The sequence below is a fragment of the Eschrichtius robustus genome, chromosome 2, assembly GCF_028021215.1.
Source record: "Eschrichtius robustus isolate mEscRob2 chromosome 2, mEscRob2.pri, whole genome shotgun sequence".
In the NCBI taxonomy this organism is placed as follows: domain Eukaryota; kingdom Metazoa; phylum Chordata; class Mammalia; order Artiodactyla; family Eschrichtiidae; genus Eschrichtius; species Eschrichtius robustus.
This window is the reverse complement of record NC_090825.1, coordinates 178,935,251-178,950,677: the sequence shown is the minus strand read 5'-3', so window position 1 is coordinate 178,950,677 and position 15,427 is coordinate 178,935,251. Positions and strand designations below refer to the sequence as shown.

General features: G+C 57.8%; 1 protein-coding gene across 1 annotated transcript; it reads left to right on the top strand.

Annotated features, from left to right (window-relative positions):
- The first annotated feature begins 6,095 nt into the window (after positions 1 to 6,095).
- CNN2 (calponin 2) lies at positions 6,096 to 13,908 on the top strand. The gene is made up of 7 exons (XM_068537431.1): positions 6,096 to 6,248; positions 10,064 to 10,185; positions 10,705 to 10,771; positions 10,872 to 11,009; positions 11,937 to 12,053; positions 12,206 to 12,352; positions 12,912 to 13,908. Exons 1-7 carry the CDS (start codon positions 6,186 to 6,188, stop codon positions 13,185 to 13,187), a joined length of 930 nt encoding a protein of 309 aa, XP_068393532.1. The 5' UTR covers positions 6,096 to 6,185; the 3' UTR covers positions 13,188 to 13,908.
- The last annotated feature ends 1,519 nt before the right edge of the window (positions 13,909 to 15,427 follow it).

Below are 15,427 nucleotides of genomic sequence, written 5' to 3'. Positions count from 1 at the left end.
AAAAAACAGGTTTTCACCTGGTGGAAACCGCTGCTGCTCTCTCTTTCCCACGTAATACCAGGCGAGTCCCTTCGGTGGTCCTTTGGCTTCGTACTGTCTTTTTCTCCCCCTCCCGGCGGTAACGACCGGACAGACTTCTTTCTCTCTCCGCCCTTGGGGCCGGCTGGGGCGCTTATAGAGCTCCTGGCTGCACGCAAAACAGGTTAAGCAAGCTGGTTTTCTTTGCTCTTCCACCTCCCAACTGCGATTCCTCGACCTTTTCGGCACCAGAGACTGGTTTCGTGGAAAACAATTTTTCCACAGAGTGGGGGAAGGTTTGTTCAGGCGGTAATGCGAGCGATGGGGAGCGGCAGATGAAGCTTCGCTCGCTGGTCCGCTGCTCACCTCTTGCTGTGCGGCCCGGTTCCTAACAGGCCGCGGACTGCTACCGGTCCGCGGCGCAGGGGTTGGGGACCCCTGCCCTAGCGACTTTAGCTTTTCCTTCTGAGAACCAGGCCGCTCAGGTGGGTCACCCCCGCATCTCTCTCCTGCTCCCTGGCCGCCAGACCCCTGTCCCGGCCATTCGGGGATGACGGAGTGGACAGGCCTCCTCCAGCTAAAGTGGGGTCACGAAAGGTCCGTGCCTGGCCATGCCTTCCTCTTGGCTGCCACCGGGGGCCTGCCCGCGGTGTCCCAGGGCTGCGGGCCCACGTCTGGACCACATACACGCTCACTCACTCATCTTTGAAACGTCTCGGCGCCTCCTAGCAGCCATGGTAGTAATAGGACGTAACATTCATTGAGTACCTACTGTATGCCAGGTGCTTCCACCCCTTGCTCCAAAGCAAGGCGGGGTGGGCTGCGGCAGGAAGTGTGGAGGGGCAGGAGGAGCCGGAGATGAGGGGCCTGGGAGAGGATGCCTGACCCTGGGGAAGGACACGTTCGGGGGAAATGGCTTACAGTGCCCCAGGGCCTGCACTGGGTGTTGGGGACACAGCGGTGGCCACTACAGTCCCGGTTCCTGCCCTCGCAGAGCTCAGGGACCAACAGGAGACAGGCAGACCGCCAAGTGGATGTCTGGTCTGGTTCCCGATGGTGAGCATCCCACTGAAGGGCACAGTCAGGGCCTCTGAGAAAGACCAGGGCATGGGGGGGGCGGTGGTTCCTGGCGGGGGGTTCCTATTCTGAATTGCACTGGGTGGTCAGGGAGGGAGGAGACTTTTCAGCTATGACCTGGAGCCTGAGAGAACCTTCCAGACCTACCTGCCGGGTTTCATAACCCTGGGAGCCCCACTCCCTGGAGGTGGATGGGTCTACCACAACCAGGAGGCTAAAGTCATTCTCTTCCTGTTTCATAGGGAGTGCTCTGCACAGGGCCTGGCATACAGTAGTCACTCAATCGATGCAAATTCTTTTTTTTTTTAATGAATTTATTGATTTTATTTATTTATTTTTGGCTGCGTTGGGTCTTTGTTGCTGTGTGCAGGCTTTCTCTAGTTGTGGCGAGCGGGGGCTACTCTCCCTTGCGTGGGCTTCTCATTGCCATGGCTTCTTGTTGCGGAGCATAGGCTCTAGGCGTGAAGGCTTCAGTAGTTGTGGCACACAGGTTCACTAGTTGTGGCACACCGGGCTTAGTTGCTCCGCGGCACGTGGGCTCTTCCTGGACCAGGGCTCGAACCCGTGCTTCCTAAATTGGCAGGCGGATTCTTAACCACTGCGCCACCAGGGAAACCCGTAAACTTTACTTTTATTGGTGTAATTTGTGTTGAAATAGGCCCGTGTGGCAAGCAGCTGCTGTGTTGGGCAGCGCCGTCTAGCGCTCACTCCCACGTAGGGAAACATGCGGTCCTGGAGAGCAAGTGAAAGTCATGGTCACAGAAAAGGAGTACAGCGGGAGGTGGGGGTGGAGAGAGTTCCAAATCTAAGCCAAAGACGCAGGGAAGGACCAGACCCCAGGCCCGCCCTTCTGGGGACAGTCGGGAATTTAGAAGATGGGCTGGATTTTGGAGGATGCTGTGGTCATCATGTGGTACCTGTCTGGGATGTGTGGGTGGCATTGGGACCTAGAGCCTGGGCTGGGGCTCACTGAGAAGGTGCTGGAAGGTGGACAGTGAACAGGCCAGGTCGAAAGAGTGTCAGGCAGAGGGCGCAGCCAGGGCAAAGGCCCTGAGGCAGGCCTGGCGCTGATCGTTAAAGGCAGAGCGAGGAGAAGCCCCCGTGTCTGGAGCAGAGAGAACAAGCGAGAGCGTGGGGCCTGGAGGACACCTTTGTTGAGGGGGCAGTGGGCAGCCATGGAGGATTGGGAGCAAGGGAGGTTCCTGACCTAACAGGCTTGAGATTTTGTTACTTTTTTTTTAATTTTGGCTGTGCCGGCTCTTAGTTGTGGCATGCGGAATCTTTAGTTGAGGCATGCGAACTCTTAGTTGCGGCATGCATGCGGGCTCCAGTTCCCCGACCAGGGATGGAACCCGGGCCCCCTGCATTGTGCGAAGTCTTACCCACTGGACCACCAGGGAAGTCCCTGTTGTTACTGTTATTTTGCTGTCGCTGCATCGTTGGGGCCATAGGACCCTCCGGGGTTCTCACTCAGAGCCCTGACACTGCAGGGAAGGGACCCAAGACCCTCACCACACCTGCAGCCCCTGTGCCCAGCCACCCGGACCGCCAGACCCCACCCTCATAGCCCAGCACCGGAGGCTGAGGCTCTGGGGTTTCCTGCAACACCAGGTCCTCCAGTCCCTGGCCCGCGTCCCTCTGGCATCACGGAGATTCTGCCCCAGAATACCTGGATCCGCCCCCAGTGAGCCTGCATCATTCCACACCTCCCCTACCCCCACCGCAGTCTCCGCGGGATCAGTCCAGGACAAAGAGGTGAGTGCAGGGGCGCGGGGGGGGGGGCGGCGGGGGCGAGGGGGGCGCTGGTCAAGGATGGAGGACAGCTGCAGAGGCCCCAGACCTCCCTGCCACGTTCTGAGGCTGAGCCAAAATTCCTAAAATTTTGACACGTATTGACTCAACATGCCCTTACCTCAGCTGACTGGGGATTGGAACCCAGGCCCAGGTGGGGGCCGCTGAGGTCGTAGGATTATACAGAACCACATAATTCTGTAAGTTTTAGGTCCTGGGGGAGTTTCTCAAATTATAATATTCCAAGCTTTTGGAACCCCAGGATTTCAAAATCTGGGATGTCTGATCTGAATTTCTTGAGTTCCAGGAGGCTGAGAATCTAGACCATGGGTCAATAAGCTTTTTTCTTTCTTTCTTTCTCTCTTTTTTTTCTTTTTTAAGCTTTTTTCTGTAAAAGACCAAAAAGTTAATATTTTCAGCTTTGCAGCCCAGAGACTACTCAGCCACAAGCAGTCTGTACACAAACAGCTGGGCGCCAATAAAACTCTGTCCAAACATGGAAATTTGGATATTATATGATTTCCAAGTGTCATGGAATAGTATTCTTCTTTTGATTCCTTAAAACCTCTTAAAAATGTAAAAACCATTCTTAGCTCGGGGGCTATACCGGAAAAAAAAAAAAAAATAGCATCTGAATTTGGCCCACGGTCCAGAACAGCGTTGGGCAGTAGAAAAATCAGACAAACCATACACAGAATTTTAAATGTTGGCTCATGTTAAAGAACTAAAAGAGAATAGTTTCGGTCATATATTTCACTTCACTTGATATCTGGGAAATATGATCATTGCAACAGGTAATCGATATGAAAAATGATGTACGAGGTATTTCACACCTGTTTCTGTCCTGAGTCTGAAATCTGGCCTGTTTCCCGACACTGACGTTTCCTCGGAGACACTCATATGTAGCCTGACTGCGTAAAACTGGCGCTGAAAAGGAAAATGCATGCACACCCAAGTGGTTTCACATATACTCAGACATTTTCCAAAAACTGGATCGTGTTGGTTTGTACTTTTAAATTGGAATCAATTAAAATCAAGGAAAGTGAAGCCTTCCCTTCCTTGGCCTTGTCAGCCACACCTGCAGGACTCAGGAGCCGCGCAGCCAGCGGGATGGGGCCCAGGAGGGCATTCTCGGTGCCATCTCAGTCCCATTGGTCAGCACTGGTCTAAATGCCGAGATTCGCGTCACCCAGCACTTATGTGGTGCCTACAATGTCCCAGGCATTTTTCTGGGCACCTGGTGAATGTCAATGCCTGGGAGGTAAGCCCATTTCTCAGGCGGGAGACTGAGGCCTGGAGGCATTGGGGGGCTTGTCCCTTTCATCAGAGGGAAGGCAGGCAGGTGGTTCTAAAGTTTGGAATCATCCAGGCTCAGTCTTCTGTGGTTTAGCTCCTGTCAAGCCCTGCAGAGGCCCCACAGCTGCCTGGCGCCCCAGACATGGCCGGCCACTGCACTGGAGTATGCCTGCCTCGGTGGGTATCAGCGGGCGTCACGTGCAACTTCCCTGTCCAGAGGCCCCCAGCTCTGGATGGGGTCCCTAGAGAGTCACTGGTGGCCCCCCTGGACAAGCACCAGGGGTCGGGGCATGACAGGAGGACCATGGGCATGTTGCCGGCAGCCACTGACCACTCCAGGCTGGAGTAGGTGCTCAGGGGACTGGCTCGAGCCTCCTTCCCCACAGTACCCTGGGTCCTGCCCACCCCTGTGCCCCAGCGGGACCTGCAAGGGGTCCATCCGAACCGCCCTCTGCCCCCACAACTCCCCACCTAGACACTGACGAACCACCCCGTTCCCACACTCCACTGCACTGTCTCATTGTTGACCACTGGTTCCCATTTTCACACATGAGGAAACACACCCAGCAGGGAAGGGACTCACCCAAGACCACCCAGCTAGGACTTGAACCCTGAAGAAAGCCTTCAGATAGATGGAATGGGAGACGTACAGTCAGGGAAAGTCAGTAGATATCTGGGGAGTGGGGTGCCAGGGAGGAGTGCTCCCAGGGAAGGGCAGGGTGAGTCATCTCTAAGCCTTCACAGAGCCCAACCAGCCACTTGTCAAATGTGTCAAACTCCTACTTATGCTTCAAAACCCCACATCACACATCCCCTCTTACATGCCTCTTTCCTTCACCCCTCCAGTGGAGCACCCACTCCCTCCCCAGTTTCCTCCACCGCAGGTCCCTTCTTCTGTCCTGTACCTGCTTGCATGGAGCAGGGGTGCCTATGCCTGGGTTTGTCTTCCCAGGGATGGACAGGGCCAGAGCCAAGGTCTCCTGGGAGCCAGTATCGCCTAGCAAGGGGCTGGCCCAGAGGCCCCGTCAGGGAGCTTTCGATGAATGAATGAATAGGTGTGTGAATGAATGAGTGATTTACTGAAGAAATGAATTTATTTATTCTATTATTAATTTATTGATTTATCTGTACAAGCAGGCAGCTCCTATTGAGTGCCAAGTGTGTGCCTGGCCTGGTTCCCTTGGCAGCCTCAGCCCTACCCCCAAGGCATCTCCTGACTTCAACTCTCTGTTGTTTCAACTCCTCCCCATTCCCCACCATCCCTCAGCCCAGAATTGAAGGCCCCTTCGCAACCCCTACTTCCCCAACCTATCAGATTGATCTCTACACGCTTTCAACCACTGACGGTCCCTCCAGGTCTTTGCATGTTCTGCCAGGAACACTAATCCCTTTTGGACTGGCAAACTCCTACTCATCCACCAAAGCCCCAGCACCAATGGCCCCTCCTCTGAAGAGCCTGCCCTAGTTCCCTTGCTAACCACCCAGCTAGGAGAGTTCCCAGAAGGGGGCCTAGACTGGGAGGCGCCTCTAAGTGGCAGAGAGGGGGTTCCTCATTAGTGTCCCAAGGGAATTAGGGTCCCATCCAACCATTCCCCCCTGCCATCATCGTGCAAAAGGGTAAACTGAGACCCAGAAAGGGTGAGAGAGCCGCCTAGGGGCTCCCAGCAGGGAGAGGGCAGGGGTGCCGGGTCTCGGCGGTGCGGGGCCCCGGTCCCTCCCTGCCTCAGTCTCCCGTGGGTTCAGAGGGGGCGGAGCCCTCCGAGCGGCTGGTGACGGGGTGCTGCGCCGAGGCGGGGGTCCGGCGGTTGAGGGGCTCAGGAAGCCCGCAGCCGCAGGAATCCGGCGCCGAGCGGCCTTATAAGGACATGTGCGCCGGGCGCCAATCAGCGGCGGGGGCGGGGCGCCGGGTCCGCGTCCCCCGCCGGCTCGCTTGCCAGCCCGGCCGTCCGTCCGTCCCGTCCCGTCCCTTCCCGTCCCTTCCCGCGGCGCCGCGCCCGCCAGCCATGAGCTCCACGCAGTTCAACAAGGGGCCCTCGTACGGGCTCTCGGCCGAGGTCAAGAACCGGGTGAGTGAGGGGCGCACCCCCGCCCCGCCAGCCCAGCCCGTCGCACCCTCCGCTGCTGCAGGGCGGGCGCCCCGCCGGACCCCCAGCATCGGGGGCGGCCCTCCTCCTCCCTAACCTCTGGGGGGTGCCCCCGACGCTCCCCCAACTCGGCGGAAGCAGTGAGGTCTGTGCTCTGGCAGCCCCCAACATCTGGGAAAGGTTGGGTCTAACCCCTTCCGCAGCCCTGCTCCTCCAGCCCTCCCCCGCCTGAAGCCCCCCGTCCACCGCTCTCAACCCCCCAGCCCTGGGCCCCTCCAGAGCTTCAAGGCCTGAGAAGGCCCGAGGGAACCCCAGCGGCCCCCTTCTCATCCCCCTCCCCCACTTCTGCTTTTGGGGCCACTTAAGCTTAGGGGAGGGGAGGGGAGGGGAAAGGGGCGGGCCGGGTGTTTGTGAGAAGCCCGTTGCCCCCCCCAGGAATTTCCCGACCTCTTACACCTGGGAGGCGGGGCACCCAGGGGGAAGGTGGAGTTGAGGGTGCCCGCCTCCCACCCCGCCCCCCCTGCTGTTCCCTTCCACATTCTCTTTGTCCCCGTCTGACAAACTTTAAAGGGATAGAAAAGGTGTCCGCAGGACCCGTGGGGTCCCCTGAATGTGACCCTAAGATGTGGGTTTTGTAACTTGCAAACGCGGGCTGGGACCTGGGGACACACTTTTAAAGGAAGCACTTGTGGTTCTGGCTCAGAGAGAGGGGCAGGCACTTCTGCAAGGCCACGCAGCAGGGTCAGCGCACCTAGGGAGAGAGGAGCAGAGGATGATCCCAGCCCTGAGGGAGCTCCTAAGCCTCACCCGCAAGGGTCATCCAGCTGGAAGGGGAGTTTGTCATCCCTGTCCGCCCGACACGCACACAGCGCCACCTGGGAGTGTGGTCCCACAGCGGCAGCCGCCCCGCCGGGAGCCTGCCTGGGCACGCCGGGGACACAGCCCTGCCAGCCCCCAGGCCCCTGCCCGGTCGGCACTCCAGGGCCTGCAGACACGAGGGAGAGTTTCCGCATCACCTCTGTGAGCCCCAAGGAGCCTCCTTCCAGCCCGTTTGGGAAGTTGAGGGACCGAGCATGGTCACTGGGCAAGCTCCTCATGATTCCCCCTTAAACACACAATTCCCCACTCCAGCAATAATGCCACGGTGAGGAGGGGGGTGTTTACAGGCCCCACCCAGCGCCAAGATGGTCTAAGACCCCTGGTTTGCACACGGCGTTCAGAGACATCGCTCAACCTGCCCAGAACCACACAGCTGGCCAGAGACAGAGTCAGTCAGGACTCACACCCAGACCTGCCGCAGCCACTGCCCCATGGCCACCGGTCCTCCTGGCAGTCCAGGCATCTCCCCTGAGGCAGCAGGAAGTGGGTGAGAGTACAGCACCCCAGCGGGGTGGGGGCTGCTTCCTGCGATGGAGTGTGTGGAGCCAGGTTGACATCTGCCCTGTCGGGGATGAGGTCAGAAGGCTTCTTGTGACCAGCCCTCAGTTTGCAGGTCTGGAGAATGGGCGGGCCACCCCCGAATTGGAAACCAGGTTCCTGTGGCTTCTCAGCCACGCCCCATCCACTTTACCAGCTGCTTGAGAGGAGGAGGGGGACCCGGGGCCCTCTCTGCCCAGCCCCCCAGGCCTCAGTTCCCCACCCCCCTGTGGCCCGGAGGCAGGCTGAGGTCCAGTGTATCCCTCTGAGATCCCCGGCCGGCTGGGGGGCCTGGACCGCTGGGAACAGCTGGTCCCGATTTAGCAGGGAGGCAGCGGCTGCATTCCTGGCAGTTTGCGGTGGGGAGGAATGTGCTGAAGGCTGGCTGGGCAGCGGGGAGGAAGGCAGCCGCTGCGGGCGGGGCTGGGCCAGGCGCCTCTGCTGGGACGCTGGCCCCCGGCCCCTGCAAGCCGTCGGGGACGGAGCCCAGCTGGGCAGGCGGGCCAGGCGTCCAGACCAGCCTGCCTGCTTCAAGCTCGGCTCCCGTAATGACACCCTCTGCTTCCTCCAGCCCTGCTGCTCCCTGGCCCGCGGGAACCAGAGACCCGCCCAAACCTGAGACCGGGCACAGGGGGTTAGCAGGCCAACCTCCCGCCTTTGTGTCCCCTGTGCTCTGGGCGGCTCAACCCTGGTCCTGCGTCTGGGGCTTTATATGCAGGAAGCAGGAAGCGGCGCCCAAGTTTGGAAAGCCTTATAAAAACAATTCAAACATAAATGGGGAAACGGAGGCACAGGGTGAAAACTTTCCATGGTCATCGGGGAGCTGGGGGCAGAGCTGGGAGGAGGACTTGGGGTTGCAAAGGTAGCTCTGGGTCCCTTTGCCCTCCGGGTGTGTGGAGGAGAGGAAGAGAGAGGGGCAGGGATGGCGTGAGTAAAGGTGGACAGGGGTCTGGGGTAGAAGCCCACCCAGCTGGGCAGCCAGGTCCTCAGCTTCTTACCACCCCTCCAGGGAGCCGCCCTGGGGCTGCCCGCACACCACACCGTTCTGGGTCTCCCTGGGTGCTGTGAGATGCTGTCATGGGGAGCGGGGAGCGTTGTGTCTGTGGCCAGCAGTGAGCACTGATGCAGGGCCATGAGCATCTTTATCCAGAGACAGCCTGAGCTGGACGGCGCGGCTTGTAGTGAGGATGGAACGGCTTGTAGTGAGGATGGAACGTAAGCTAGGAGATAGATCATATGGCAGAAGGTGGAGAAAAGCTAGAAAGAAAATAAAGCAGGGCTGGGGGTGGGGGGGGATGAGGAGGGCTGTCATAGCCAGGTGGTCAGGGAGGTCCTCTCCAAGCTACAGCTGGAGTGAAGGGAGGGACCCAGCTGTGCAAACATCTGAGTCCAAAGTGACAGCATGTGCAAAGGCCCTGAGGCAGTAACTGGTCCTGTGGCCAGTTCAAGGGGCAGAGAAAGGTTTGGTGGTTCCTTAGTAAGTTAAGCTTAGGATTATCTTGTGACCCAGCAATTCTACTCCCTGGTATATACCCAAAAGAACTGAAAACAAGTGTTCAAATAAAACTTGTAAATAGATGTCTATAGCAGCTTGATTCACAAGAGCCAAAAGGTGGAAACAGCCCAAATACCCATCAGCAGGTTAATGGTTAAACACGTGTCCCTCCACACATGGTAACATCACTCAGCGATGAAAATGGGTGAAGCCCTGACTCTCGCTAGAGCGTGGATGGACCCTGAGACCATGATGCTCAGTGAGAGAAGCCAGACACAAAAGGCTACAAAGGGTGTGATTCCATTTATGTGAAACGTCCAGAACAGGCCAATACACAGATACAGAGAGTGAGTTCATGGTTGTCAGGGGCTGAGGGCAGGGAGGAGTGGGAGGTGGCAGCTTATAGGGACGGGCTTCCTTTTGAGATGACGGAATATTCTGGAACCAGACAGAGGTGATGGTTGCACAACCTGGTGAATGTACTAAATGCCACTGATTTATGAGCTTTTAAATGAGCTTTAAAATGGTACCTGTTGTGTGTTTCTCAACACAATTTAAAAACAACAGAGAAAGGCCAGTGTCTCTAGTGCTGGGAGACCAGGGAGGTGGCGGACGTGGGGGCAGATCCTTCCGGGGCCATGTTGGCTGCCCTGTGGGGTTTGACACCAGTGAAAGTAGATTAGCCCCGACGATTGTCAGTGAGAGATTTGGGGTGGTTTATCTGTGCTGATGGGAAAGGGTCTGCTTGGGTGGTGTGGGGACCTCCAGGCCCCTCGGTCTTTTCTTCCTCTGGAGCCCTGGGCCCTGCCCCATTAGGAGCTTCACTGGACTCCTGCTGGGTATGTGCTCATGCCAACACTGTGCCCTCTGCCCTCTGCCCCTCCAGCTGCTATCCAAATATGACCCTCAGAAGGAGGCAGAGCTCCGAAGCTGGATCGAGGGACTCACTGGCCTCTCCATCGGCCCCGACTTCCAGAAGGGTCTGAAGGATGGGATCATCTTGTGCACGTGAGTGCGTGTGTCCGCATATGCTCATCACCCTGACTGTTCTGCACAATGAGGTCACGCTGCACGTGCTGTGTGACGTCTGCTTGCTTTTCCTGATGGGTCTCTGGTCTTTCTTGCTCTTCTTCCTTTTTCTTGTGTTACTGCTTTGTCTAGGATCTCTAACGGGGAGCATCGTCTCGGGAGAGCCTATAACATTTCTGGAAGACCTTCTTTGCTGCACCCTATTCAGCCGTGGTTCAAACATTCCATGGTTTGCACCTTAAAAATGTTAATGGAAATTCCCAGATTCAGTCCCCAGATTCAGTGGTTCTGGATTATACTCCCAGCGCTGGCTATTGTCATTCTTTGGCATCTTTGCATCTTTGGTGGGTGAAGACTGGATTGTAAGAGGGGAAACTGAGGCCCGGAGAGAGGCAGTGAGGTTGGCCAGGAAGGCATGAATTAGTCTCTTGGGTCTCTGAAGTTCTCCTACACTAATGGAGGTTCCCTTTTCCCCACCATCCCATATGTGCCCCCCAGACTCATGAATAAGCTGCAGCCAGGCTCAGTCCCTAAGATCAACCGCTCCATGCAGAACTGGCACCAGGTGAGGCACGGGGGGGTGGAATGAGGATGGGGCTGGGGGACCCCATCTGACGGGTGGGTAGACCGAGGCCCCTCACTATCCTTTTCCTGCTTCCACCCAGCTAGAAAACCTCTCCAACTTCATCAAGGCCATGGTCAGCTACGGCATGAACCCTGTGGACCTGTTCGAGGCCAACGACCTGTTTGAGAGTGGGAACCTGACACAGGTGCAGGTGTCTCTTCTCGCCCTGGCCGGGAAGGTGAGGCCCAGAGAGGGGCAGCAATCTGCCCAAAGTAACACAGCGAGCCAGGCAGGGATTTTCAGATGCTGTTCATTCATTCCTTCACAAAGATTTCTGAGCACCCACGAGGCGCCGGGCACTTTGGATCCAAGGGTGACCAAGGCAGACACAGTCAACCCCTTTATGGGCAGACAACGAACAAATCTCCATTTTTTTATTTACAAAAAATTTTATGTTAGAGCATTTTTAGGTTCACAACAAAACAGAGTGGAAGGTACAGAGACTTCCCGTCTACCCCCTGCCCCAACTCATGCACACACACCCCCACTTTACATAATCAGTGAACCTCCGTGGACATCTCGTTAACACCCAGAGTTCCCATTAGGGTTTGCTCTTCAAATCATTGTTTTACAAATTATAAATCGTGAGAAGTGCCTTGAAGGAGAAGAAAGCATAAGGCCGATGTCTAGGGTCTAAAACAGAGAGCAAGGCGGGCTGGAACAATGTTTCAGGAGGAGGAGGTTTTCACGTCAGGGAATTGTGTTCTGAACGGTGCTTTCAGAAGCCCCCTGCGGCTGCCACGTGGGTAGTGAGGTGGGGAGACCAGGGAGGAGTCGGGGACAGGCGTCCAGGGGGGAGACGATGGCCGTGGCCTGGCCGAGTGGCTGGGGCTGGGTAGAAGGAGGTGATGGAAGGTGAGAGAGATAGGAGGTGATAACGCCCCCTAAAATTCTTGGCCTGTGCAGCCGTAAGGCTGGGGCTGCCATTGCCTAAGGAGGGAAGGCTGGGGGCCACAGGGCTGCTGAGCCCGAGGTGTTGGGCGGCTGGTGCGGGGGGCAGCTTGCAGCCAGATACCTGGGCCTCCCCTGGGCTCACACACCCCGGGCCTGGCTGCGGGGACCTGGCTGCCCCTCCCTGATACTCCCACCCCCTCTCTCCCCCCAGGCCAAGACAAAGGGGCTGCAGAGTGGTGTGGACATCGGCGTCAAATACTCGGAGAAGCAGGAGCGGAACTTTGATGATGCCACCATGAAGGCGGGCCAGTGTGTCATCGGGCTCCAGGTGGGTGCGTGGCTGCTCCAGCCCCAGGGTTCGTGGGTGCTGGGCTTGTGATGCGACCCAGGCCCTGTCCAGCCTGGTGGCCCCTCAAGTTCGGGGCAGGGTCTGGAGGCCTGGTGGGGGCAGCCTGACCTCTCCCACCTGTGTCCCTGCAGATGGGCACCAACAAATGTGCCAGCCAGTCAGGCATGACGGCTTATGGCACCAGAAGGCATCTGTACGACCCCAAGAACCATATCCTGCCCCCCATGGACCACTCGACCATCAGCCTCCAGATGGGCACAAACAAGTGCGCCAGCCAGGTGGGCCTCCCCAGTCCCCCCGGGCCCCCACCCACCTTACCAAACCCTGAGGGCCCATCCCTGTCGCTGAGAGCATCTCCCGCTGAAAAGCCCACTCTGGGTTTCCCTCCTACCCCTCTGGCCGTGCCTGCTCTGACTCTGCCTCAGCCTGCTGTATGTCCCAGGGGAAGTTACTAACCAGCTCTGTGCCTCAGTTTCCTTCAAAGTTTTGCCCAGAGGCCCATCCAACTCTGATACTTTTAGACTCTGCAGTTGTTACTTTTCCTGCTATGTTGGTGTATCAGTGTGATGCTTTTGGAGCATTCAGGGCCTGGCAGGCCTGAGGCCCAGCCTGGGGAGCTTCCTGGCTGGCAGGGAGAGCTGGACCCAAACACCAGATCAACTCAGCACAGAGTCAGAAAAGAGAGGGTTCTGAGCAGGGCTTGGAAGGATCCGTAGGAGTTTGCACTGTGAGTGCAAAGACAGGGAGGTGGGAAAAGGTGTGGGAATTTAGGGGAAGTTCTCTGGGGCCTCTGTTTCCCCTTTTCTTCCTTCCCTGATGCCTCTTCTCTCTCTCCAGGTGGGCATGACGGCTCCAGGGACCCGGCGGCACATCTACGACACCAAGCTGGGGACAGACAAATGTGACAACTCTTCTATGTCCCTGCAGATGGGTTACACGCAGGGCGCCAATCAGAGCGGCCAGGTCTTTGGCCTGGGCCGGCAGATATACGACCCCAAGTACTGCCCGCAAGGCCCAGCGGCCGATGGGGCTCCAGCGGCTGCTGGAGATATCCCAGACCCGGGGGAGGCCCCAGGGTACCCCCCCTACTACCAGGAGGAGGCAGGCTACTGAGGCGCCCATGCGGGCTGTCTCCCATCATTGCCCCATCCAGGTTTTCGGGTTTTTCTGTGTTTTTGTCTTGTTTTTCTTACATACCTGAGTGCTGCCAGCTGAAGGTCTGGGGAGAAGGGGTGAAGGCCATATCCAGATGCATGTGTGGGGGGGTCCCCGCCAGGGCACCTCCAGGCATGTTTCCCAACAGGCTTTGGGCCAAGCTGCAGGGGAGAAAGACGAAACCCGGGCAGGGAGGGGGACCGACCCCAAGTGGTTTCCGGTTGCTTCTTCCCTTCTTCTCTTTTCTCTGCCGATCACTTTGTGGTTTCTGTACCCACAGAAGTTTCAGGCCGTTTTAGTGAAATGAAAATACTTTTTTTTTCAGGGGAATGGTAGGGGGATGGTGGAGGGGGCTACTGGGAGAAGGTCAGGCCATAGTCCCAAAATATTTTAGGCCTTGTGAGGTACTGGATTTCCCTAGGACCCTCAGACCACCAACCCTGGCCCCTCCCAGGGGCCCAGTGGGGACACTGAGGCCCAGGCAGGATAGTGCAGTTCTGAGTGGTTGAGGCAAAGCCAGAAGCCCCCATACTTGTCCCCACACCCCACCAAATACTGCACAGGGACCCCCAACTGGACGCCCTCCCGGGGACCAGCCCCTGCCCAGGAGCCCTGGGACCAAGAAATAATGTGAAATACCGACTGTGGACCAAAGGAAATAAAACCTCTTTTTCGGAAATGAAGGTGGTGGAGTTGGTGCCCAAGACAGCCTGGGGGACGGTGCCTGTCTTGGATCCCTTCTGGGGCCCTGATCTGGGGGTGGGGGGGACCTGGGGGTGGGGCAAAGGGCAAACCTCTAAGTGGGTCCTCAGGACGGCTTCATCCAGCCTCCAGGCCTTTGTGCATTTACTTGTCCCGGAGTTCCCTCCTGGCAAACTCGTACTCATCCTTAAAGCCCCAGCGACGACAACAACAACAAACTCCTTTCACGGAGCCCTTCCCACCCTTCTCACCTTTCCTAGCACCTTCAGGGCTGTGGATCCACACACTTGTTTCGTCAGGATCTTGTGAAATATACCCAATTTTCTGGAGGGGGAAACATCTGGAGGTTTCTTCCAAATCGGGGTCACCATCGTGACCCAAGATTCTAATCTTAGAATGTTGAGGGCCCCCTCCCGCTTCTGCCATCGCCTGGCCCACTGTAAGGACCGAGGAATGTTTGTGGAATGAATGAATGAACAAATGATGACTCTAGTCGAACCCCCGTTTTATGGATGGGCAAATGGAGTCCCAGAGTATTAGGGCGAGTTTGGCTAGGACTGGGGTCCCCCCAGGGAGAGTTGGGAGAAAGGGACCTCCTGAGACCAGGAGCTGCGGTATTGCAGGCAGCTATGCAACGTGGGAAGACAGCCTGGCCGGTGTGTTCGGAGGCCAACCCGCGTGGGGTGAGCCGGGCGCCCCTCCTCCTTGCGGTGCTGCAGCAAGAGGCGAGCGATCCCTTTAAGAAACCCGGCTCGGCGCGGCCCAGCTGTGACCCCGCCTCCCCCGTCGGCGCGCGCGGCTCCGGCTGGCCCGGCCTCTGAGTGGCGGGTATGGAAGCCAATGGGAGTGGACGGAGCGGGGCGGGGCCTGGCCGGGGCGCGGGCGCCGGACGCCAGGTACAGGTGGCTGCCGGGATGCCGCGCCCGCTGCGAGGGCTCCTCTTAAAGGAGCCGCCCTCCCCAGCCGCTGTCGGGCGGAGGGAAGGAGGCAAGAGCTGGGGGCTGGAACGGTGGGAGTGTCCCGGAGAGAGAGGAAGGCCCTGAGACTCGAGGATGCGGGGGTGCGGATGGGTGGGAAGGAGGCAGATTCCGTGGGAAATCAGGGGTGAGGCCCGACTCCAGACTCTTACTCACCTTCACTCGCCGGGGAGTGTGGGCGCGGCAGAATTGATCACTTAAGTCTCCACAGGGAGGTATGTACATCAGACTCACCAACCTACACCTGCAGCCCCTCTCCCCGTTAGTACGCCGCTAAGCTCTCTGCCCCGTTTTACCAATAGAGAAACAGAGTGGGACCCCGCAGGTCCCACTTGTAAAGGAGAGTCCTGGAGTGAGGGTCAGGGGTCCTGGGTCCACTCCCTGCCCCTCTGTCGGCCTCAGTTTCCCCATCTGTACAATGATGAAGTAAGCCAGGCTGGACAGTTCCAAGCAAGGGACAGGATCAGGAATCGCTGGTTCCAGGCACCGCCCCTGCTCTTCACTCATTTTCTGGATCTT

Bases quoted from the DNA above. Each gene is read 5' to 3' on its own strand.
- CNN2 (XM_068537431.1), top strand. From the start codon at position 6,186: ATGAGCTCCACGCAGTTCAACAAGGGGCCCTCGTACGGGCTCTCGGCC. The intron at 6,249-10,063 runs GTGAGTGAGGGG...CTGCCCCTCCAG, and splicing joins CGGCCGAGGTCAAGAACCGG to CTGCTATCCAAATATGACCC. The intron at 10,772-10,871 runs GTGAGGCACGGG...GCTTCCACCCAG, and splicing joins CCATGCAGAACTGGCACCAG to CTAGAAAACCTCTCCAACTT.